This window comes from Acomys russatus, chromosome 29 (genome assembly GCF_903995435.1).
Source record: "Acomys russatus chromosome 29, mAcoRus1.1, whole genome shotgun sequence".
In the NCBI taxonomy this organism is placed as follows: Eukaryota; Metazoa; Chordata; class Mammalia; order Rodentia; family Muridae; genus Acomys; species Acomys russatus.
The window spans coordinates 20,433,789-20,458,938 of record NC_067165.1 but is presented as its reverse complement, the minus strand read 5'-3'; the positions used below and the strand labels follow the sequence as shown (position 1 = coordinate 20,458,938).

General features: G+C 52.5%; 1 protein-coding gene across 1 annotated transcript; it reads left to right on the top strand.

The window, feature by feature from the left end:
* On the top strand, positions 1-25,150 carry Map7d1 (MAP7 domain containing 1). The gene is made up of 18 exons (XM_051172070.1): positions 1-388; positions 15,421-15,771; positions 16,147-16,215; positions 16,874-17,037; positions 17,664-17,769; positions 19,154-19,264; positions 20,474-20,596; positions 20,693-20,856; positions 20,956-21,095; positions 22,797-23,122; positions 23,370-23,547; positions 23,634-23,772; positions 23,876-23,980; positions 24,180-24,233; positions 24,420-24,462; positions 24,554-24,644; positions 24,752-24,945; positions 25,047-25,150. Exons 1-18 carry the CDS (start codon positions 343-345, stop codon positions 25,055-25,057), a joined length of 2,415 nt encoding a protein of 804 aa, XP_051028027.1. The 5' UTR covers positions 1-342; the 3' UTR covers positions 25,058-25,150.

Genomic DNA, 25,150 nt, shown 5'->3' with positions numbered 1-25,150 from the left:
CCATCACCACGGGGGCGGTCGTCCCCCGCGCACTTGGTACATTCGGAGAGGCCAGGCCCAGCCCGGGCGGTACAATAGGGTAGGGCCGCGACCAGGACTGGGCCGGCGCGGGGCAAAGGAGCTGCTGAATCGCTCTTGCAGAGGACCGACACCGGGTGGCCGGCTACTCAAGATCTTCCTTAGCCACCGGCCTCGACCTCTCCTACTCCGAGCGCGGCCGTCAATAAGTCGTTGCCCGCTGGGCGGGCCGGGCGGGATGCGCCGCGGGACCCCCGTCCTGGCCTCGGGCCGCCGCCGCCGCCGCCGCTGAGACCCCCCAAAACCTCCATTGACGCCGCAGCCATGGAGAGCGGCCCGCGTGCGGAGCCCGGGCCGGGCGCACCCGCAGGTAAGCCGGGAGCCACAGGAGAGCGAGGCCGGAGGGAGGGCGAGCAGCGGCGGGGCGGCCAAGGATAAGGCTGCCGGCTGGGCGGGGACCCCTCCCCCGCCGCGCCCTCTGACCACTTAGAAGTTTAAAAATAAAGGCTGCGGCGGGTGCCGCGGCTCGGGGCCACGGACGCATCTTCTGACAGCTGCCTCCTCCCCCAACCTTCGCGCCGGGACGCACGGGGCATCCGGATCCGCGGGAACACAGCTAGGGAATCGATGGGGTGACCCTTATGCCGCAGCCCGGGGTGCCATCCTCTCTTCCCCACCCCCACTCTCCTTCGAGATCCACCCCAGACTCTGAAGATCCTCTTTTACTGAGCTGGAGCTGCTGTCCTCTCTCCATCCTCCGTGGGCACGTGTGACCTTAGCCTTAATATGTGTATTTGGGGACCCACATTCTCAGTCCTAGAACCCTGCATACTGAAGCTAGGCCCTTGTACCCCCTCCTCCCCGCGCCCAGGCCCTGGCCCAGACCTCGCCCCCACCCCGTCCGTCCAGCTGCCGCGCAAAGGGCCTGTTGCTGTTGCGGGCCGACCGGGAGGGGAGGGAGATGAGGGGGAGGTCTCTAGCTGTGGCTGCCAAGTAACCCGCCGGATAAAGGCGAGGGGGAGGGGGAGGCGGTATTGTTTGGGGCGCGGGCGGGAGCTGGGGAGTGGGCGCCTTCCCTGAAGCCAGGCCTACTTCAGAGCCCACCCAGTCCGATTTGGGACAAGAATGACAGAGATAGATCTTGCTAGTCCTGCCGGCACCGCTTCACTTCTCTGGGCCGGAGTCGCACTGTAGAATGAGGTAAAGGCTCAAGGATGGCACTCCCGACATGCCACATCATTCCACCAGAGTGAGGTTTTTGGATGCTTTACACACACACACACACACACACACACACACACACACACACACACAATCTTCAGGCCCTAGACCACCAAAGCTCTCCTTTCCACCCCTCACCCCACCAACCACCAGTGCCCTGGACTTCTGCAAATCTCATTCGATATGGGAGCAGCTGATGAGGGGGTGGGGACAGAATTCTGGTTGGGCCTGGTGTTGGAGGGAGGACTCTTTCTTCCTGGAAGGGGAGGGAAAAGCATGGTTACTGAAGACCCAAGTCTTGATGCACTGACGCAGCAGTGGGGAGGTGGCCCTATCCCCACACCCCTCGGGAGTCCCTAGCCTAATCCTGTCCTCTCCCTGCCCCCCTGGGGTGTGGGCCCAGAATGAAAGAGTGTCTATGGGTGCGCAGTGCACCTAGGATGAGGTGGGGCTCCTTGGCAGTGGGTGGGCTCCTCCCTGTGTCAGCGTGGGTGCTTGGAGAGGACCTATGATGGTGTAAGAGGACATAGAAGAGTGGTGGGTTTATGGAGGTTTGAGGGCTGAGTTGGCTACAAAGAGTGGTTGGGTTTGTGGCTCTGTGGAGCCTGAGAGGGGACACCTAGGGAGGCCCAGCCTGGTCTATGTAGTCTGCTTACTGGTACTCTGCTCCTGAGAGTCCTTGGCACTGGGGTGTGCACAAGAACCTGAGTGAGAGCAGTGACACGGCCCCGACAGTGGTTGGTTTATAATTAGGGCACTTGGGTGGGTGGCCCAGACTGAGTATGAGGGCAGGGGTAGGTTGCTTGACTTTCGGTAAGCATGGAGAAGCCTGGCTTGGGAAGACTCTTCCGTACACAGGGGTCTAGCTGGAGTTACACGTTAAGTTAGGTCAGGATCACAACTCGTCCTAAGACCCTGAAGATCTGAAAGTGACCAAAGCAATGGCTTCTTCCTAGGAGTACATGACATGTCCGTAGCATGTGCTGGGGAGAGTTTGGAGCGAGGGCCTAAGTGTCTGAGGTGGTGTTGGTGATATGACCCTGTCCTCTTTGGGTGCCTTTTGTGGAACCTGTACACTGCTCAGTCACAAACAGTAGTCAGCATCAGGGTAGAGGACAAGGGTGGCACCCACCTTAGAGTCAAAAGACCTGGATGGAAGTCCCAGACAATTGTTTTCCTGTCTGCTGCACTGGACCCAGAGATCCTGGCCCTGGAAAACAGGGACTAGGGTTTGTGCTAGGAGCCTCATGTGGTTGATGTAAGGTGATGAACCTAAAGGAACCTGGCACACAGGCACCAGACACCCTCAATAAAGTGTGATCACCATTATTGTGGCTCGTTACAACTGGTGCCAGCGGGGAGGCATGAACCAGTGGGGGTGGGGAGCAGGGAAGGAATTGGGAAACAATTTAGAGTGTAGACTGGAGAATCAATATGAGTTCCACGTCATAACCTCCACTGTATGACGGGGGGCTTTCTGACCTGAGTCTCTAGGCTTCCCATCTGTAAAGTAAGAATGATGCTAGAATGATCCCTCAGAGGTATTAGGCTCTTTAAATAAGATGCGTAGTTCACTCTTAGCCCCTGGCACGCTGTTAGAATTTCTAATTGTGCCAGAGGTCTGAGGACCAGAAGTGGACCACTTAGAATTGGGCTGGGGGGGGGGGGGCTGTAAATAGGACAGAATACCAGAGGAGGGATTTCTAGACTGATGTGAGGCAGTTGGAGAGGAGACCATAGGCTGCTGTACTTGATACAGGGCAGTGGCAGACGAGAAAACACTGTCCTGTGGCCCCACCACGTGACAGCTGGGTGCTGGTTGTACTGAGGTGGTGAATGCAGTCAGCACCTACTCCGACTTAGTGGAGGAGGCAGATGTGTTCTCTGAAGGGCAAACACTATGTTTGCCTGCCAGCATAGTGCTGCAGCGCATGGGGTTTCTTTGTGGAAGGCCCCACAGAGCAGGAGGAAGCATTGGGGTGCATGCGACTGACAGGATGAGAAGTTGGGGAGACCAGACCAAAAGGACCGTGGGTATAGATGCCACGGCCAACATGGCTGACACCTCCCACTGACAGTCCCCCTTACTGGACTGGTGGGTTCAGTAATGAGGCCTTTAATGAGCCTCTAAAGTGCAGTCACGCATATGCAAATGAGGAGTAAGGGCCCTGGGCCAGCTTAGCCCTTTTCCCCCTAAGGATGGCCACTGGCTATTATTAGTGGGACAGAGGTGAGAAAAAAAAGAGGGGAGGGGGGCCTTGAGAGTCGACCCAGACTAGAGTGGTGGCACTTGAGGGCTGTTAGAGCAGGTCTCAAGTCTGAACTTGAACCGAGGCCACAAGCAGCTGGGAATCATGTCCTTGGGTCCCCTCTGGGCCAGGGAGGGAGTCAGAGAGGCAGGCTCAGATAATGCAGCTTTGTTGGCTGGTGGTAGCTCTGCCTGGCACCCCAGGGCACAGCCTCCATCACCTCTCAGCTGCAAGTCTTCCCCCAAAGGCAGTGGGGAGCTTGGAGTAGGGGACATGCTGCTGCTGTACCTCCCCCCTTGTTGGGAGACAGGGGACCAAAGGAGAAAGTGATTCTCCAGATCTCCAGACTCCCCACGTGGTGCTGTTGTGCCCCGCCACCCCACCATTCATGTGGACTCTCTCATTTGTTCCTCATGACAACCCCATGGGTAGGGTCTCATGTTCTCCCCTGTTTTATAGATGAGACCCAGAAAGGTGAGGTTGCTTGCCCAAAGGCCACACAGCTAGGAACTGGCAGAGGCAGGATTTGAAGTTTCTGTACCAAGTCTTTATACAGAGTTATCGTGATCAAGCAAAGCCAGTGACAGGGTCTCCCCCGACTTCTTTTCCAGGGGACCCCTGATTGTTTTCTCTTGCAGACACCTGGTAGCCCATGGGTCCCCTGTGAATCCTGTCAGGTTGGAGACAGCAAATTAGGCTCAGGTGGTGATGATGATGGTCTAGCGAAAGGCCCATTCCCCAGGCTTTGGGCTTCGGGCTGAGGGAGGGACGTGGTGGAGCCAGGGCTGCGGGATGGGGTCATTTCCTGCTGCCTAAAATAACAGGAAGTGGGTGCTCCTGATTGGAGGCTAGGAGACAATGGCCGCCAGTCCTGCCAGGGAGCTCGTTCTCACTGAGGCCACAGCTTCAGGACCCTGCCTCCTACCTCTGGGGGAGGCTGGCCTTTCCCACTGCGCACGCTGCTTAGTTCCTCCAGGCCAGGAGTTAATGCTGCTCTGAAGAAACACCTGTCCCTGGCCCAGCAGTCAGGCATCCCTCAGGCTTTGTCCTTCCTAGCCATCCTTGTTCCTCCAGCCCCACATCTCTCCAGGAGGAGAAACTGAGGAGGCAGCCCCCATTTGATAGCAGGGTGAGGGTAGGCGGAGGCAGTTAACCCGAATCTGTGCAAACCCCGCCTTTCCCCTTCACCAGCTGTGTGGCCTTAACAAGTGTCTTTAACTCTCAGAATCAGTTCTCCTGATTTGTAAAGTGGAGTAATAGTACCACTCCCACCCCCACTCCTTAGGGTCGAAAAGAAGGTGGGGCGAACTAATGAGGTTATATACAGTTGGGCCTGACACAAGCCTTAAAGGCTGCAGGTTTTTTGTTTTTGTTTTTTTTAAATTCAGACTTCCCTGGCCCCAGGTAAAGGAATTGCCCTGAAGGAAGAGGGCAGAAGCAACACGGACAAGGCTGGAGGAATCCTGGGGGGTGGGGGGGGGCGGCTTTCTGCATGTTTGCTTGTGTTTCCGAGGCTGTGCCTGTGGTTCCAAGGGAGTACCTGGCTGGTAGTGGGTGTGTCTGTGTGGATACAGATGGGTCTGTTTCAGAGCGTGTGTTTGTTGCTGTGCGTGTGAAGTTCTGATTCCCGAGTCTGTTTCCTGAGAGAGACACAAGAACGTCTCATCAGGGTGCGTGCCCTTGTCTGTGCTGTCTGCTTTCTCTCTTGGGTGCTCCCTCTCCCTCCCTCCTTCCTGTCTTTTTGCTCTGAATGTGTATATAGCTGCCTGAGCAGTGTGTAAGCCATTGCCAGAAGTGGGGGTTACCTGTCCTGTCCTCCGTCTGCCCCAAGCCTCTGCTTCCCTGCTGCTCCCTCCCAGGACTACAGTGCTGCTTCCCTCAGCTCTCACCCCCCCACAGGCTTTGTTCTGCCTTGGAGATGGACCTCCCTTCCACTCCTTGGTCTGGGACCTTGCTTCCTGCCTCCTGTTGGCCAGCTTGGGCAGGAGCCTGCCTACCCTGCATTCCAGAGCTCTTAGCTCAGGGCCGGCCTGCCCCACCTGTACCCTTCACTTTTGTGGGGGAACCTCCCTGGGGGGAGCCACCGAATCACTTCCTTCTTAGGGAACAGGTAGGAGCCTGAGGAAATGATGACATGATACCTGACAGAAACGGCATGACATAAGATTTTGTCATCAGGCAACACTGGGGTTCAAACCCTGCCCCTGCCACTGACAGGATGATCTATATATGACTAACAGTTATCTTACCTGTGAAAGAGGTAAGGGGATATCTGGTACTTTCCCTGTAGGATAGTTAGGAGAATTGAGTGACATAAGAGAGCATGACTTAGAGCTTGGCAGAGGCCAGCAGGGCCATGATACAGCCGTGACATTTAGAGTTAGAGAAACAACCTATGTCTGGGAGCACCTGTATCTTACTGTGTGCTTTCTTTGCTCCTGTTTGTTTGTGGTTGTTTTTGTCTTTTTTTTTTTTTTTTTTTTTTTTTTTTTAATTGTATATGAGTGCTTTATCTGCAGAAGAGGGTATTAGATCGCATTATAGATAGTTGTGAGCCACCATGTGGTTGCTGGGAATTGAACTCAGGACCTCTGGAAGAGCAGGCAACGTTCTTAACTACTGAGCCATCTCTCCAGTCCTTGGTTTGGTTTTTTTTTTCTTTCTTCTTTCTTTCTTTCTTTCTTTCTTTCTTTCTTTCTTTCTGTTCTTTTCTTTTTTTTTTTTCTTCTTTTTTTTTTTTTTTTTTTTTTTTTTTTTTTTTTTTTTTCTTTTGGTTTTCTGAGACAGGTTTCTCTTGTGTAGCCTTGGCTGTCCTGGACTTGCTTTGTAGCCCAGGCGGGCCTCAAACTCACAGCAATCCACCTGCCTCTGCCTCCTGAGTGCTGGGATTAAAGGCGTGCACTACCATGCCCGGTTGGTTTGGTTTTTTGACAGGGTTTCTGTATGTAACCCTGGCTTTCTTGGAACTTACTCTATAGACCAGGCTGGCCTCTAACTCAGAGATCCTGCCTGCCTCTGCCTCCCAAGTGCTGGGATTAAAGGTGTGCACCACCACCTCCTGGCTTTTGCTTTGTTTTTTTTTAAGACAGGGTTTCTTGTAGCTGAGACTAGCTTTGAATAGTTGATTCTCCTGCTTCCACCTACCAAGTTCTGGGACTACAGGTGTGTGCCACCACGTGTAGCTTGACTACACACTGTATAGGTAATTTCCCACATGTGTTCTCCATCCATCCATCCGTCTGTCCGTCTGCTTAGGTGTTCACTGATCAGATGCAGGGTTCCTACTTGTGTCAGACATATCCTGGTTGTGCTACAGAAAGGACTAAAGCTCAGCCTCCTCTGGGTGGAGATGACAGGCTGAAGACTGAGGCTGAGTTATCAATGCTAGGAAGGACCGTTGACCCAGTAGGAGTTGAGGCACCCAAAGAGAGACACCTGCATGAAAGGACTGCTAGGGGGTAGCATCTCAGATATGTGGCATGTGGCAGGCCCACTGAAGGACTTGATCTCCATCTTTCAGCAGACCCCCCAGTGGTGCCAGGAAGCCTTTTGGGGACTATTGGAAAGAAGAACCTTCTGCTACCACCATGTGACCAGATCCTGCACCTTTGCCCTGCAAATGCTCTTTGTGCCAAGAAATAAATACAAATTACCTACTGCTTATCCAGTTCTTAACAAATACTTCTGGTGAATATCAAACATAGCAGAGGAAAACTGGCAGCAGCTGAAACCTCTTAGCCTGGCACAGTCCAAAAGCAAGATAAGATTAAGTAACCTAAGGATCATATTTGATTGGGGTGAATAATCAGAAAAGAATCAACCATTTTGCATAGATAACTAACCAGGGACTGAATTTGGCTTAATACAAGTTGTCCCAGATAATGCCATCCTGGTGACATGTTGTCAGGGCTGGCATAATGCTGAGGGAATATTTGTATTCAGGCTCAGCAGCCTGGCAGGTCACGAAAGTAGTTCCAAGTGTCCTGTCTGCCCCTTGAGAAGTTTTTCTTGTTCAGCTGCTGGAGTTAAAACACTCATTTTTTTTTTTTTTTTTTTTTTTTTGTGAAGGTGTACCTGAGTGCCCTTTTCCAGGGAGCACCCAAACTTCACTGAAACGGGGCTCCTTTTTTTTCCTCTCAGCGTTCATCACTTCAGAACACATAGCCACATAGATCTGTCTGGCCTTTTGTTTGTTTGGTTTCCTTGACAGGGTCTCTTTATTATATAATTATGACTGTCTTGAACTCGCTATGCAGTCCTGGCTGTCATGGAATTTGCTCTGTAGACCAGGCTGGCCTTGAACTCACAGTGCTAAGATGAAAGGAATATTGCCAACACATCCAGCAGAAAGACCTGTTCTTTGGGAGGGAAAATTTTTCCTTCATATGCTCCTGCTTTAGGCTAGGGTGGCCTCATGGTGTGGCATTTTATTGTCATTCAAAGCCCTTTCTGACTCTGTCCTTAAACGTGGCATTGTGGCAGCTGCTGCTGATGCAGCAGTGAGCAGAGCAGATGTGGCCCAGCCCTTGTAGGGCTTCCTCACAGTGGAGGAAGAAAGAACTACACACACAAAAAAAAACAAGCTTGACAGTCTGTGGAGCCACAGCTGAGTGTAATCAAGGATTTTGTGCCCGATCACAGAAGCCGGGGGATGCCACTCTGAGGAAATGGTGACTAAACCAGAGGAGAAGAAAGAGTTAACAAAGAAAAGAAGGGAAAGGGCGCAGGCAAAGGCCCTGTGGCAAGAAGAAGCTTGGACAGTTAACACAACTTAAAGAAAGGTTGGTGGATTAGAGGTCAGAGGATAAACAGTGGGACAGTACTGAGGTTCCAGGGTTCACTGGAGAACAGAGTTAGGAAAGGGTGTGACAGAGCAGGACTCTGAGGACCTCCAGGGAAGAAATAGTGATGCTTAGGCCCGGGTGGGGCTCCTTCATTTCCCAAGTGCTTATAGGGTTTTTATGTCTCCAGTACTGTTGGTATTAGAGATAAAATGAGACAAACAGCTGTGCCCCCTGGGATCATAGGCTAGCAGTGGGGATATTGTTAAGATGGGGTTTTGTGCCAGATGTGGTGGCACACGCCTTTAATCCCACTGCTTGGGAGGCAGAGGCAGGCAGATCTCTGAGAGTTCAAGGCCAGCCTGGTCTACAGAGGGAGTCCAGGACAACCAAGGCTACACAGAGAAACCCTGTCTCATGGGGGTTTGTGAACCAAATGCAGTGCTGCACACCGGTCACCCCAGTTTTTCAGGAGGCTAAGGCTGGAGGGAGGGAGGTATCAGCCTAGGCTACATATAGAAGATCCTGCTTTGCTAGAGAGGTCAGACCCCACTGCTTTGCCCCTCTCCACTTTCAAGCCTTGCTGGGAATGAAATGATTTTTACATTTTACAAAACTATAGACAAATATAAAATGAAGGGCTGGAGAGATGGCTCAGTGGAAAATTGCCCTTGTTCTTTTAGAGGACCAGAGCTTGGTTCTCAAGCACCCTTGTCAGCTGGCCCACGAACTACCAGGAACTTTGGCTTTGGAGATCTGATGCCCCCTTATGGCCTACCTACATGGACACGTGTCACACACATACACATACATTTAAAAAAGAAAATCACAAAAAAGAAAAAGAAGAGAACCTTGATGTCACAGGCTTGTAACCTCGGCTGCTCAGATGGCTGGGACAGGGGGAATCAAAATTTCAAGGCCTGCCTGGGCTCTAGAGTGAGTTCAGAATCAGGCTGGGTGAGTCAGTGAGGCTCTGACTCAAAATAAAAAGTGGCAAAAGTTGAGGATCCAGCTTGGTGGTAGACTACTTGCTTAGTATGTCAGAGGTTCTGGGTTCAAGCCCTAGTACTGAAAAAAAAAAAAACATACAAAAATGAGGTTAATGCTTACATAAAATGTAGCTTTTTGTTATGTGTGTGTGTGTGTGTGTGTGTGTGTGTGTACACACGAAGGTCTGAATGACAGCATGCCATGGGACCCCCAGGGATGAAACTCTGGTTGTCAGGCATGCTTATCCACTGAGCCATCTCAGTGGCCATCCAGTTTGTAGTTTGAAGTCAAGGCCGGCCTCCCTGAGAAACGAGACCTGGAGGGGTGAGGGAAATGAGCCTACCTGAATCTAGGGATAAAGATTTTCCCACAGAGGACTTACAGATTGCAGCCCAAGGCAGCTGGAAGGACAAGACTGAACTCCAGGAGAAGGAGTAACAGGCTGCAGAGGGAGGGGGAATCCTGGAGATCCTTGTTGACCATGGTGGCCACTTGGGGTTCTTTTTTTTTTTTTTTTTTTTTAAATATTTTATTTAATTTTAATTTATGTGTGTTAGTGTGAGGGTGTTAGATCTTGGAGTTACAGACAGTTGTGAGCTGCCATGTGGGTGCTGGGAATTGAACCCGGGTCCTTTGGAAGAGCAGGCAGTGCTCTTAACCACTGAGCCATCTCTCCAGCCCGGGGTTCTTATCTTCATGAAATGGGGTGTGTTCTGAGCATTTCAGGAAAGGTGTGATGTGATCTTATTATTATTATTATTTTGTTTTTGTTTTTTGTTTTTTTGTTTTTCAAGACAGGGTTTTTCTGTGTAGCCTTTACTGTCCTGGAATCTATTTGTAGACCAGGCTGGCTTAGAACTCAGAGATCCTCTGCCTCCCGAGTGTTGGGATTAAAGGCATGCACCACCACCACCCAGCGTGATCTTATTATCTATGGATCTTCTCCCAGCTGTTATGTTGAGAAAAGAGTGTGTGTGCCTGTGTGCGTGCGTGCGTGCGTGTGTGCGTTCACGGGCAGAATAGAACCAAAGTATATGGGCCAAGGTGATAGAAATATGGGCAGTGAAAAGTGGGGTATATTCTGAAAATAAAGCCCCAAAGCTTTGCTGAGATTAGACAGTCTGAAATGACTCCAAGGTCTAAGAAGCTGTGAGAGCTGAGCTGGGAAAAACTGAGATGGGGCGTGGTTAAATTTGGGGCATCTATGAAACATCCAGGGTGTCAGGTAGGGAGTTAGTTACAGGAGTGAAACTGGTCCTCCGGGGAGATGTCTGGGCTGGAGAAACAAATTTGGTTGCTGTCAGCACAGGGATGAAGTCTGGATGATGTCACCTCAGAGTGTGGGGACCGAGAAGAGGTGAGCTCCTGACAGCCCTGGGGCACACAGCAGCATAGAAAGGTTAGGAAGTCAGGGAGGGGCCGACAGAGGAGACACAAATCCCAGCCAGCAAAGCAGACGGAAAGCCCAACCCTGAAGTGTGTGTCTCCACAGCTGAAAGAGGCAAGGGTTTCAAGAAGCACCACAGAGCCGGCTGTGTCTGTATGTCTGATAGGTCAAGTAAGGAGGAGACAGACAACCAGCTCCTGAAATGACTGGCCTGGAGGTGACTGCTGACCTCACAGAGAACAAATGTGTCAAGGCCCAGGATGAAGGCCTGACCTGGAGGAGGTCTGGCAGAGGGGAAGTGGATGGCTTCTTCGGTATAGGTGCAGCTTGAGGAGGCAAAGGTGGCTCAGGATGGATCAGCCTCCTGGCTCCTACAGCTACTGACCTTGACCACATCTGATGCTGCGTGCCTCACTCCTCCTAGCTGCTCTTTATCTCCATAGTCAAGCCCGACTTAGACAGTCAGTCTTACCTGGTGGGTGTGATTTGCCTGGGTGTAGACAAAACACACGCCTACCAATTTCCTTGTGACACCTGTTAGCACACACAGGTTCTTGAGGAAGGACACTATACGAGCCTCACCCTCAGCCTTTAAGCTAAGACTTGCACACCCAAGCTTTGGCCTCAGGCAGCCCTGGGTTCAAATCCTACTGCACCAAATAACTACTTTAAGGAGGCTGAGCAACTCCTTTCAGGGGAGGAACTTTGCTTGCCTCGTCTCTGCAGTGAGGGACTGTATCCCCCAGTAGCAAGGCTCCCCTGAGTGGATGCCACTAGTGTTGCCAGGTCACGTTAGTTAAGGAATTTGCACCTGGCTAGGAAGTGACTAGACACATCTAAGGCTGGTATAAAGAGTTGGGTCACCTGTTAGGGGGCTGGCAGGGTTGAGGGAAAGCAAAGGCGGCCTCAGTTGGGGCTCTTGCCTGCAGCCCAGGAAACTGGGCAGGAAAGAGTGAGGGGGGAAAGTAGGAACCTGGGGTACCATAATTGCCGAATATCATCCCTCATACTGTTTTATGTTAATGCTACAGGTCTGTGGAGAAGAGCCTAGAGCAGTGGTCCTTAACCTTCCTGATGCTTGCGACCCTTTAATATACAGTTCCTCATCTTGTGGTGACCCCAACCAAAAAATTATTTCATTGTGCTGGGCATGATGATGCATGCCTTTAATCCCAGCACTCGGGAGGTAGATGCAGGCAGATCTCTGTGAGTTCGAGGCCAGCCTGGTCTACAAAGGGAGTCCAGGACAGCCAAGGCTACGCAGAGAGACCCTGTCTCGAACACCCCCCCCCAAAAAAAAATCACTGCTACTTCATGACTGTAATTTTGCTACTGTTATGAATCATAATGTAACTATCTGATATATGACCCCTGCGGGGGTCACAACCCATAGGTTGAGAACTGCTGGCCCGTGACACTGGGTTCAAATCCAGGTCAGGTCACTTACTAGCCACATGATCTCAAAGTTGGATGTGATGGCACAAGCTTGGGATCTCAGCACTGAAAAAGAGGAGGCAAGAGGACAGCAGTTCTCATAAGGCTAGGCTAGAGACCTCATAGTGAGGCCCTATCTTGAAGGAAACCAAAAAGACTTTCCCTATTCTGTCTGTGCTTTCCTTTCTCTATCTTTATGAAAGAGGTGTTAACGTCCCCTTCATGAACAGTGGACATGTAAAGAACTAGAACATTCAGCAGGCACTCAGTAAGACATGAACATTAATGGCGGTGTACGCTTTAGTCGTAGCATTGGGAGGCAGAGGTAGGAGGAGCTCTCTAACTTTGGGGCCAGCCTGATCTACATAACAAGTTTCAGACAGCCAGGGCTACGCAGAGACCCAGCCTCATTCATGTGTGTGTGAATCTCAGTGCTGTTTCGAACCTCTCGGTGCCGTAACGTAGGTAGTAGCCATGCTTTATACCGGAGCAGCTGTAGCACACAGCAGGTTTGCAACTGCCCACAGCCACCGGGTCTTCAGGGAAACCAGGGTCCTTGCTTGTATTGTCTGGCTTTGAGCCCAAACTATTAGATGTCTGCATCCCAGAAGAAGGTCTCTAGAATCCCAGACAGTCCTGGGTGTGTCTCTTCCCTGCACACAGTTTGTCCCAGGCATGAGAGGCTCACCTGTCCTGAGAGAGCCAGTTCCCAGGGCAGAGGACTTAATATGGCAGAGGTCCCAGGAAGAGCGAAAATGTTCCCATGGATACTGCCTGTTCTCATCTGTCACCACTGTGTCCTCACTAACTGCGAAGTGGCCAGGGGCTCCCTGCAGGTGGTATAAGGGCTGTCCTCTCTGAGAGAGCCGGAGGTGACTCAAGACCTATAGAGCAGGGAAGGAGAAAGCAGTTTTCTAGGTCCACTGTGCCCATTGCACACACGGGAAAACAGAGGCTCGGGGTATGGATAGTGTGCCTTCCTGGCTTGAGATGGCAAAATTCAAACAGGGCTGACATCTGTTTTAACCCGGCCTTTGTTGTGACATGCACACAGGAGTGCATACACATGTGTATTTAACAAGTTCTCTCTATGAGACAAGCTGGTGTAGAATTCTCTGGGTAGCTAGGCTGGCTTTCAGTTCTTCCCCCTTAGCCTTGCAAGTGCTGAATTACCCGTGTAAGCCACTGTGCGTGGGCGTGGGGGAGGGGTCTCACTATTTAACACTGGCTTACTCCAAACTCATTATGTAGCCAGGCTGGCCTTGAACTCACAGCAATCCTCCTGCTTTAGCTTTCTTTAATTAAGATGTGTGCCACCACCGTGTTTAGCAATATTCATATCTGGGCTTTGTTGTTGTTGTTTGCTTTTGTGGGGGGGTTGTTGTTGTGTTGTTGTTTTTGTTTTGTTGTTGTTTGAGACAGTGTTTCTCTGTATAGCTTTGGCTGTCCTGGATTCATTTCGTAGACCAGGCTGGCCTCAAACTCACAGCAACCCACCTGCCTCTAGGTGTGCACCACCATGCCTGGCTGTGTGGGGTTTTTTGGGGGGTTTTTTGTTTAGTTTTGTTTTTTTGAGACAGGGTCTCTCTGTGTTAGCCTTGGCTGTCCTGGACTCGCTTTGTAGACCAGGCTGGCCTTGAACTCACAGCAATCTGCCTGCCTCTGCCTCCCGAGTGCTGGGATTAAAGGCATGTGCCACCACGCCCGGCTGTTTTGTTTTGTTTTAAGATTTATTTATTGATTATTTATACAGTGGTCTACATGTACATCTGCAAGCCGAAGAGGGCATCAGGTTACATTATAGATGGTTGTGAGCCACCATGTATATGGTTGCTGGGAACTGAACTCAGGACCTCTGAAAGAGCAGTCAGTGCTCTTAGCCTCTGAGCCATTTCTCCAGTCCGTGGTTTTTTTAAGACAGGGTTTCTCTGCGTAGCCTTGGCTGTCCTGCAATTAACTCTGTAGTCCAGGCTGGCCTCAAACTCAACAGAGATCCACCTGCCTCTGCCTCCCAAGTGCTGGGATTAAAGGCATTTGCCTCCACAGCCCAGGTTCAATATTCATATCTTAATCATATATTTTTGAAAGATTTGTTTATTTAATGTATATGAGTATTTTGTCTGTGTGTGTGCACCGCATGGGTGCCTGGTGGCCTGGGACTGGCATTACAAATGGTTTTGAGCCACCATGTGAGTGCTGGGAACTGAACCGAGGTCCTCTGCACAAGTAACAAGTGCTCACTGGGCGGTGGTGGCGCAAACCTTTAATCCCAGCACTCGGGAGACAGAGGCAGGTGGATCTCTGTGAGTTCAAAGCCAGCCTGGTCTACAGAATGAGCTCCAGGACAGCCAGAGCTATACAGAGAAACCTTGTCTTAAAAGAAACAAAACAAAACAAAGCAAAAAAGAGTAATAAGTGCTCTTAACCACTGAGCCATCTCTCCAGCTTTAAATATTCATATCTTCAAAGAATAAGTCTCAGAGTGAGTGGGGGAGAAAAGGCTACAGACCAGCATGTCTGTAGCTGGTTGTCTATCCTATTGATGGCTTTGGCGTTTGGTATTCAAATATCCCACAGGTACCATGCTTTGCCCTTCCTCTTGGTTGGCCCCACATGCCCAGACCTGGCACACTCTGTGACCCAGACTTTGAGTTGGACAGTGTGACCAGAAGTAGAGCAGAAAGGTGATTGGTAGGCACCAGGATGGCTAAGCAGGTAGAATACCAGCCTGAGTGCCTGATGACCTGAGTTCTGTCCCCAGGATCCATATGTGGGAAGGAGAGAACCAGCTCTCACAAGTTCTCTGACCTACACACACACACCATGGCATGCTTTCTCGTACACATGCACACCAATGAATAAATGTACTATACTACAGGGGGCTGGGGCATAGGAACCAACGATCACCATTTGGCGCTGCAAACTTGCCCTCTGTTTTTCCAACATACCGTGCTCCATCTGCCCCTCTGCAGCCAGCTCTTCCCTGGCAGACCTTTTCCTTCCTTTGCCAACTCCAGCTCATCCTTAGAGCACAACTCAGTTGGCACTTCTTGCCCGCCAGGTTAACCGAGTCAGCTGTACACTGTGTGTGCTCCTTCCTCTCTGCTGCCATTTGTCTGCCCTACTGGAAGGTGAGCTCCCTAGAGGCAGGAGTCCTGGCTGTGCTCTCCTGTTATGCCATTACTGCCTGGGATATACTGAGCCTGGCACAGGCATAGAATATCCATGAATGAATGAATGAATAAATGAATGAATCCACTGGACAGGGCAGATTACTGTGTGGATTGACAGTGCACATGTACACTCTGACCCTCCCTCTTCTCTTGTCCTGATCTTTCAGCTGTGGTAGCCAGGATCCCCTCAGAGCCAAGACCTTCTCCAGAAGGTGACCCTTCCCCTCCACCGCCACCAACACCGATGTCAGCCTTGGTTCCTGACACTCCGCCGGACACCCCTCCTGCCATGAAGAATGCCACTAATCCTAAGCTGCTCCCACTGGAACCGGAGAATCCCACTGGGCACATCTCGCCTCGGCCACCTCTCCCACAGGAAGACTCCCCATCCTCAGAAGCAAAAAGCAGGGGACCCACCCCTCCAGCCTCAGGCCCACGGGATGCCAGGTCTTCTCGAAGGAGCAGCCAGCCATCCCCAACAGCAGTGCCAGCCTCCGACAGCCCTCCTACCAAGCAAGGTATGTACAGTCCCCAGTGTTGGCCCTGGGGTTGGTCACCTAGTCTTCTTTTTTTTTTTTTTTTTTTTTAAAGATTTATTTATTTAGTATTATGTATACAGTGCTCTGCTTGCATATACTCCTGCAAGCCAGAAGAGGGCGCCATATCACATTACAGATGGTTATGAGCCACAATGTGGTTGCTGGAAATTGAACTCAGGAGCTCTGGAAGAGCAGGCAGCGTTCTTAACCACTGAGCCATCTCTCCAGCCCGGTCACATAGTCTTCTTGCCACGGAGGATGAGGACAGGAAGGTGGGGTGGGGTGGAGTCAGGGTGGAGATAAGCCCAAAGTCCCAACACACCTTTTGACTCTGTCCTTCTTCCCTCTGCTCAGATGTAAAGAAGGCAGGAGAGAGACACAAGCTCGCCAAAGAGCGGCGAGAAGAGCGGGCCAAGTACCTGGGTGAGTGTTCAACATCCCCCAGCCTCCTGTGAGTAAGTAGTACCGGCCTTTCAGACCTTTCTGGAATATTGTGCGTGTGTTGATCTCACTGAGTCCTCAGCACATTTGGAGGAGGAATCAGGTTGGGAAAGATGACGTCACTTGCCTAAGAGCTGGTGAATGGCTAAGAGTCAGTATCTTACCTCAGAGCCCTGTTCTGAACCAGTGGTTCTCAACCTGGGGTCACAGATCAGAAATTTACATGATGCTTCCTAATAGTAGCAAAATTACAATCATGAAGTAGCAATGAAGTCATTTTATGGTTGAGGGGGTCACCACAACATTAGGTGTGGCAGCATCAGGAAGGTTGAGAACTTCTGTATACTATCGTATGTTGAAATCTATCTGGTAGACCCCCACCCCCCAAATCATGTGCAGGAAGAGTCTCACCCAGAGAGCCATGAGGCCAGTGGGGGGTGGGGGGGACAGTTCCCTAGGCTAGTCTTTAGGAAGCCCTGAAATACGAACAGGCCATCTAAGAGTAAAGGCCTCACAAAGGCAGGCAGAAAAAGGCTGACCTAGGGCTGAGGTGGCAGACCACTGCTAGGAGCTGCGTCAGGCCCAGGCCTGGCACAGAACCCACCCCACCCCAGGTCATGCCCCTGATTGCCCACCCTAGCGGCCAAGAAGGCAGTATGGCTGGAGAAGGAGGAAAAGGCCAAGGTGCTCCGGGAGAAGCAGCTGCAGGAGCGCCGCCGACGGCTAGAGGAACAGCGGCTTAAAGCTGAGCAGCGCCGGGCTGCCCTGGAGGAGCGGCAGAGGCTGAAGCTGGAGAAAAACAAGGTGTGTTGATGGCAGCTCTTCAGGTCTACACGCATGTGTGCCCACTGTCTGGATAGTAGTAGCGCGGTGCGCATGCACGTCCACATCCACACGTCTCCCCATCTGCATTCACCTCGGTGGCTCTGTCCCTGCGTGACAATGTCCGTGAGGATGCATTTGCTCCCACAGTGCCTCTGGACAGGCCCGTGAGGTCTGTTCTATGTATGCAGCTGTGTGTCTGTGAACTCCCGTCCTTCCATCACATGGATAGAGCCTAGCTTGAGCGTTGTTGAGGGACGGACACGACAGCCTAGTGCTACCTGGAAGCCTCAGCCAAAAAGGAAAACAAAGCCCGAAGATCAGGACCCTGGGCGCTAGGGATACCTGGCCCTGCCCAGGAACCCCAGGCAAGGCAAGTCCCACCCATCCTCAGAGGAGCAACGCATACACCCAGGAAGTGACTCAAGCCCATGGAAAGCTCTCCAAGAGCTGTGGATAGGGATCTACCACATATGGTCCTGAATCACAACAGGATCAGTAACTTTGGTTGCCTCTAGTGAGTCAGGAAGAGCTTAGAATAGGGAAGGACTTTCTCTCAGGTGTGGTGGCTGATTCTGAGCCCAGACCTTTTCCCTCTTGCCCCTCAGGAACGCTATGAAGCAGCAATCCAGCGGTCAGTGAAGAAGACCTGGGCTGAAATCCGGCAACAGCGCTGGTCCTGGGCAGGGGCCCTGCACCACAGTTCCCCCGGACGTAAGACCAGTGAGTGGGGCTAGAAGTGCTGGTGGGTGGTTGGGCAGGGCTGGGGCCTGGCGAGGTGGAGAAAGGAGCACTTTACACACAAAGTGCCCGCTAGTCCCTGCAGCAGGCATGTCTTGCTTCATGTGACTTGTATCTTCTGGAATGGTCTGTAGCCAAGTCATCCCTTCCTAAGGACTTCCACTGTCAAGTCAGAAATGGATTCTCTCGATTCGGTTTGCTCCTCAGACCAGTCACCTTAGGAGTTGCTTAACATGCTTTGCTCCTGTCCGTTTACTGTTAATTGGTGATATTTAGAAAGAGGACTTTAATGCCCTGCAGACCCCGGACACTTAAAGAAAACTGTCACCCTCTGTTTTGGAAGGGTAGTTTTTTTGTCTGAGTTTTCTTCATATAGGGCACATTACAGGTTTTGGTGTGATTCCTTGCTGGCATGTATGTACCCTGTGCTTGGACGTCTTTATGCAATGACAAGGTTCTGTGTTCCATGTGACTCTCCTGGTGTGCGCGCTCATAGACCTGTGGTGCAGCCCACTCTGAGGCTGTGTGGTGGCCTTCCGGTTCCTCAGGGCTCCTGAGTCAAACTTAGGTTCCAACTCTGACACTTGTGTGACCTTTGACTTCTCAGCCCTCACTTTCTTCGTGTGTAAAATGGGGATAACAGCACTGCTTGCCTCCGAGGTTGTAGGTAGATGTTTGGAGGATCAAGTGAGGTAAAATGTATGTGGTGCCCAGCACAGTGCCTGGCCCATGGTAAGCCGTCATACCTGTCATGGTTAGGTTGCTTCATTATGTTTCTGCCTGTGTGTAGCTTCCTTGTGTTTCCTCATCTGTGCATGTCTACGTCCACATGTGCATGCCTAAGTATCCACCACTCTGTATGCCCATGTTTGCATGTCTTTGTCTTTGCGAGTCGGGATAAATATGTGGGTCTGTAGATTTGTGCAAGCAACTGTGAACTGTGTAGGTCTTCTGTTTAGGAGCCTCTTTGCATTGTCCCAGTATGTGGGTGTTGTATCCATAGCGCCTTGGCTGGGCAGTGTCAGCAAGTGCCAATGTGGGGTGGTTGCGGGGAGGGGTTGCAGCACCTAGCCCTAGGCAATGGCTTCCTTTGGTCTGGCCAGGAAGGCAGCAGTTATAGTGTCCCACCATTTCTTCCCTCTGCTCCTTTTCCATTGGCACCCCCAATCAAGGTTGTTTCTGATCACCTCCCTTGTCCCCTCCCCCTCCCAGGGCCAAGTCAAGGCTTCTCCCCCCTCCTAGCCTGCTCAATCCTTCCTTTCCCACCCTGCCCTCAGAGCATCCTGCATGGAAGGCCTCAGTGCCCCCCCTGGCTCCCCTCTGGCCCGGCCCTAATGCCGTGTCTTTTCCCCTCCAGGTGGGAGCAGGTGCTCCGTGTCGGCAGTAAACCTGCCCAAACACGTGGACTCTATAATCAACAAGCGGCTCTCAAAGTCCTCTGCCACGCTCTGGAACTCCCCCAGTAGAAGTAAGAGAGGCTCAGCCTTCCCCCCTCCAGAGCCCAGCAAGGATACTCATCTCTGGAGCCCCATACTCCAGGCCCAGCCCTACTCTAATCCACCCAGGGCTCTGTGCCCTTTAGGGGAGCCCAGCGTTTGGGTCTGGAGGCCCAGGTGGCAGTAGTGTCCTGTCCCATAGGAGAGGAGAACAGAGACAAAGGCTTAGAGGGCAGAAAAGCTGGCAGGGGCCTCAAGAGAAAGTTAGACTAAGGGATTGGTTTGGGTGGTAATGGGCAATGAGTTTTATCTCCAACCACAGCCAGCTGGCCTGGGCCAACCTCAGCAGGTGGCTCTGCGTCCTGTGTGCCAGGCTACCCTGGATACTAGGGTGGGGGTATTCTGGCTCCACCCTGGAGGGCCATGCAACCCTGCCATCTCTGCCTTGAGAGCACCTGCTTTGGCCTTGGCTGGATCCAAAGTTGGGACCAACCAAGGTGGCGCAGCTCCTGCGTTCCCACCATGCCCTGGTGCTTACATATGAAAGAACCGTGGTTCAAGTTATTTATAAGTTTCTCCAGCTTTTATTTGGTTGCTCTGTTGCCTAGCAACCAAATCAGCTGCCGCACCAACCCCACCTGACTGAAGCTTAAAAATAACCCAGCAGCTGAAGGGACCAAGAAGGGTGGCCGAGGGCAGCCAGTCTAACTGCCTCTCCGGGGCAAGGACCACCCCCCCACTGCCCCAAATCCAGGAAGCATGCCTCCCCCAGGCCAGCATGATGAAACCAGGAGAGGCAGGCCCTACTGTGGGACTTGGGAGAGGGCAGTTGGGTCTTCCCTAGAACCTCTTATGGCTCCTTTCCTTGGCTCACAGTTTTGAGCCCTCTCTCCTAGGGAGACCGGTAGGAAGCACTCCTAAAGTGATGCAGGGTGTTGGCCTAGAATAGGTTTTTGTTTTGTTTTGTTTCTTTCTAAACTTGGGAATTGAACCTAGGGCCTCTTGCATGACAGCCAAGCGCTCCACCTCTGAGATAATATGCCCAGTCCCTTGCTCAGTGTGTTGTTGCCTGTGTTTGCAAAAGGAGGACCAGATCTCAGGGACAAAAATGTGTGACTTGGGGTGGGAGCTGACAGACCTCTTGAATTATTGGGCTCATCGTGGGTTCAGTGCCTAGTCCCCACCTGTGCCTTGACCTGCTCTATCTGGTGTTCTCCTCCCCCCCACCCCCCACCCCCCAGATCGCAGTCTGCAGCTGAGCGCATGGGAGAGCAGCATTGTGGATCGTCTGATGACGCCCACCCTCTCCTTCCTGGCTCGGAGTCGCAGCGCGGTCACACTGCCCCGCAACGGCAGGGACCAGGGTAGGGGCAGCGGCCCTGGGAGACGCCCCGCGAGGGTCCGGGCAGGGGCCAGCCTCGGGCCTGGGCCACACCCCGACCGCACTCATCCCTCTGCAGCCGTGCCAGTGTGCCCGCGCTCGGCCTCCGCCAGCCCCCTGACTCCTTGTAGCGCCCCTCGGAGCGCGCACCGCTGCACCCCCTCCGGGGAGCGCGCAGAACGGCGCAAGCCTGGCGCCGGCGGCAGCCCCGCATTGGCGCGCCGCCGGCTGGAAGCCACGACGGTGAGTGACCACAGCTCTCAGGTGGGAACAGGCGTGTCTAGGCTGGAGCAGGGGCACCGCTCACCTCTCCTCCGGTCTTCTCTCAACACTCACCTCCAGGTGCTGAAAAAGGAGAAGAAGGACAAGGAGCGGGAAAACGAGAAGGAAAAGAGCGCCCTGGCCCGCGAGCGCAGCCTCAAGAAGCGCCAGTCGCTGCCAGCATCTGTGAGACCTCGGCTCTCCGCCAGCGCTGAGCTTAGGTGGGCAGGACTCCGTGCCACGCCGCATCTGTCAATTAGTTTCAAATGCTTTAAGTTACTAAAGGACAGGTTTTCCATTTTCCCATTTTCATTTCTCTCCCTTCTCTTTGCTCTTTTCTCCCCCGCCCTCCTCCCCCCCTCCCCCCAGGTGGTTTGTTTGGTTTTGTTTTTTTTTTTTTTTGAGACAGACGCTTCAACTCTTGAGCCCTTACCATATTCTTAACTACATGAGCTTAATGCTTGGAATAGATTCCCTGACCTCCTGCAAGCACTCCATCGCTGAGCTATAGATCCAGTCCGTTTTGTAGTTTTGTTTTTGTTTGTTTGGTTTGGTTTCTCAGGACAGGGTTTCTCTGTGTACCCTTGGCTTTACGGACCAGGTTACCCCAGAACTCAGAGAGATCTGCTTGCCTCTGCCTGCCAAATGCTGGGATTCAAAGCCTGCACCACTACCTCCAGGCCATTGTTTGTTTGAAGATAATGTTTCACTAAATTGCCCAGCCTTGAACCTGTGATTTTCCTAAAGTAGCTGGGGTTACAACGGACCTGTGCCATCACACCTTCCCTGTGTGTGTGTGTGTGTGTGTGTGTGTGTGTGTGTGTGTGTGTGTGTGTTTGTAGGACAACTCCTGGGAATGAGTTCTCACTCTCCCATGTAGGTCCAGAGATTGAACCCAGGTTGTCAGGCTTGATGGCAACCACCTTTACCTGTTAAACCATCTCACTGGTCCGTTTTCTGTTGTTTGCTGAGCAAGAATATCATGCATCTAGACTGGCCTTTAATTAGCTATATAGCCAATGATGACCTTGAATGCATGATCTTTCTGCCTCTACCTCCCACGTGCTGGCATTACAGGACTGTGTGCATGCTCAGCAAGCATTTACCAACTGTAAAACATTTCTGGCCCTTGTGGTGGTGTTGTTTGATTTGTTTTTGTGAGGCAGGATCTCCTTATGTAGCCCAGGATGCCCTTGAACAAAATGGGCAACTGGGCTGGCCACAAACCTCTAGCTGTCTTTCTACCTTATACTTTCACTTTTTCTTTTTTCTTCTTTCTTTCCTTCATCCTCAACTAACCCCCTTTTTTCTCCTTCCATCATCATCATCATCATTATTATTATTGAAGTCCCTCCCCCCGCCAGCTCCTGAAACAGTAACACCTAAAAACTCAGTACGTACTGGATCAGTGAACGAGTTTACCAGCTTATGGGGTGGTTTTGGGGTGCTGAGAATACGTTGATGAGCTAAAGCCAAGCCCAGTTTTTGCCCTACTTAGTCTACATGCTGCTGGGGAGACAGATGTTAATCAAAAACTCTGAGTAATGACTTTGTGATTACAAACTGCGATGTATGCGCTAAGAGGAAATGACAGCACTTTGGGAGTGAATCCACTTCCTGCAAAGGTAACACATGAAGGCTGGTGAAACAGCACAATGAGTAAAGGCCTTGGCTGTGCAAGCCTTGTGCCCCGAGTTAAACCCCTGGAGTCCGTGTAAAGATGGAAAGAAAGAACCGTCTCCACAAAGATGCCTCTGCAACTTCGCTTGCATGCTCACACATGCACATCCCACAGAATAATAAATAACTTTTTTTTTTTTTTTTAAAGGGAACACTTCCTCCAAAGAAGTGATGGGTTAGGGGAGGGAAGTGCCGGCCCATGTGCTCTGCCCACTGGTTCTAAAGCTTTTCTTCTCTCTTAGCCCTAAGTCCAAGGCCCGGCCATCCTCTCCCTCTACAACCTGGCACAGACCTGCCTCCCCCTGCCCCAGCCCAGGACCAGGCCATGCCCTTCCTCCAAAACCACCGTCCCCCCGAGGCAACACTGCATCACCTAAGGGGAGGGTTCGGAGGAAGGAGGAGGCAAAAGAGAGCCCCAGCCCATCAGGGCCTGCTGAGGATAAGAACCACAGCAAAAGCAGAACCGAGAAGGAGCCAGTGGCCCCAGCCTCACCAGCGCCCTCACCAGCACCCTCACCCATCCCAGCCCAGCCTCAGAAGGAGCAGTCCTCAACAGAAATCCCTGCAGGTACACAGGAAGGCAGGGTGGCCAGGGCAGAGGTACCATCTTTTCTCTGTGTCTGGGAAGTGGACCACCAGAGACACTGGTGGTAACGGACAGGAAGAGGGATCTCTTGCCCATAAAAGGGCCAAGTCTCAGACACTGTAATGGCAGCAATTGAATGAGTGGGTCACTGAGGTCCTGAAAGCATGCAGGGCTGATGGGGGTCCCTGCAGCGGTGTGTACTGACTCCTGGGCTTGGATCTTCCTCCAGACACCTCTGTCCCGACTGCTCCTCCTACCGCTGCTCCCCCAGTGACTCCTAGCAAACCCATGGCCGGCACCACAGACCGAGAAGAAGCCACTCGGCTTCTGGCTGAGAAGCGGCGCCAGGCTCGGGAACAGAGGGAACGGGAAGAACAGGAGCGGAAGCTACAGGCTGAAAGGGACAAGTAAGTATGACCTCAGGGACTGTGAGAGCCCCTGTAGTGCCTGAAGTAGAGGCGCAGACCAAACTTGAGTTTCCTGCCTCCTCCAGGCGACTGCGGGAGGAGCAGCTGGCGCGGGAGGCTGAGGCCCGGGCAGAACGTGAGGCCGAGGTCCGGAGGCGGGAGGAGCAGGAGGCTCGAGAGAAGGCACAGGCCGAGCAGGAGGAGCAGGAGCGGCTGCAGAAGCAGGTGCCAGGCGGGCAGGCGGGCAGATCTTGGCTGCCTCTAAGGAGGTTTGGCAGGGAGGGAAGGCTGAAGCTCAGAGCCCAAAGCTTACGGAGGTTTTTCGCAGAAAGAGGAAGCCGAAGCTCGGTCCCGGGAAGAAGCTGAGCGCCAGCGCCTGGAGCGGGAAAAGCACTTCCAGAAGGAGGAACAGGAGAGACAGGAACGAAGAAAGGTGTGCTGGGCAGGTGGGGCCTGGGGGCGGAGCCTTGCTGAGGGCGGGGCCTTTGCTGGGGGCGGGGCCTGGGTCTGGACCCAGTGGACCTGGCTTGGATTTGTAGAAGATAGGAAGGGCTAGGCTCTAGAATAGGGGTGGAAACTTAAAGATTGGGTCTGGGCTTGGTCCTGACTGATGTGGGGCCTCTTCCACACAGCGGCTCGAGGAGATAATGAAGAGGACTCGGAAGTCAGAAGCCACTGAAACCAAGGTCAGGATTCTCAGGTTGAGGAACGGGGGCTAGGGTGAAGAACAGAGGTTACGGAAAAGCCTCCAGAGTCGAGGGAGAATGCAGTGGGGGGCCGGGGCTTTTCTGTATCAGGGCCGAGAGGGAGTTCAGCAGTAAATGGGTCCATGTAGCCCTGGACCTAATAATGGCTCTTCCTCTTCAAAGCAGAAGCCGGACGGGAAGGAGACCACAGCCAACAATTCCGGCCCAGGTAAAGCCCTGACTGTCTTCATTCCCTTTGCCCTGCTCACCCCTGAGCTTGGACAGCCCCTAACCAATGGCCATTTCTTTGCTGCCAATAGACCCTGTGAAAGCTGTAGAGACTCGGCCCTCTGGGCTACAGAAAGATTCTGTGCAGAAAGAGGAGCTGGCCCCCCAGGAGCCACAATGGAGGTACCAGCCCCCCAACCCCAGGGACTCTGAGCCAGACAGGCAGCTATGGACTGCTCTGGGCTTCCCAAGGGAGGTGAGGTACTAACCCTGAATCCTTACATCCACAGCCTGCCAAGTAAGGAGATGGCAGGCTCCCTGGTCAATGGCCTGCAGCCTCTCCCAGCGCACCAGGAGAACGGCTTCTCGCCAAAGGGAACCGCCGGAGACAAGGGTCTGGGTCGAACACCAGAGGGACTCCTTCCATTTGCAGAGGCAGAAGCTTTCCTCAAGAAGGCAGTGGTGCAGTCCCCACAGGTCACAGGTAGGGACTGTAGGAACCCTGGTTCTTGGTCCCAGCCACATCCCACCCATCCCTACCCGGGGCTCCCCAGCCCTGACCTTTCCCCCTCTCCTTCCCCTCAGAAGTCCTTTAAGCACTTGCCTCGGACCCGGGTGCAGCTGTGAAGGTTCCTCCGTATCAGCTCATGGGTGTCTGGAAGAGAAAGAGACAGAACAAAGAGCTGAAG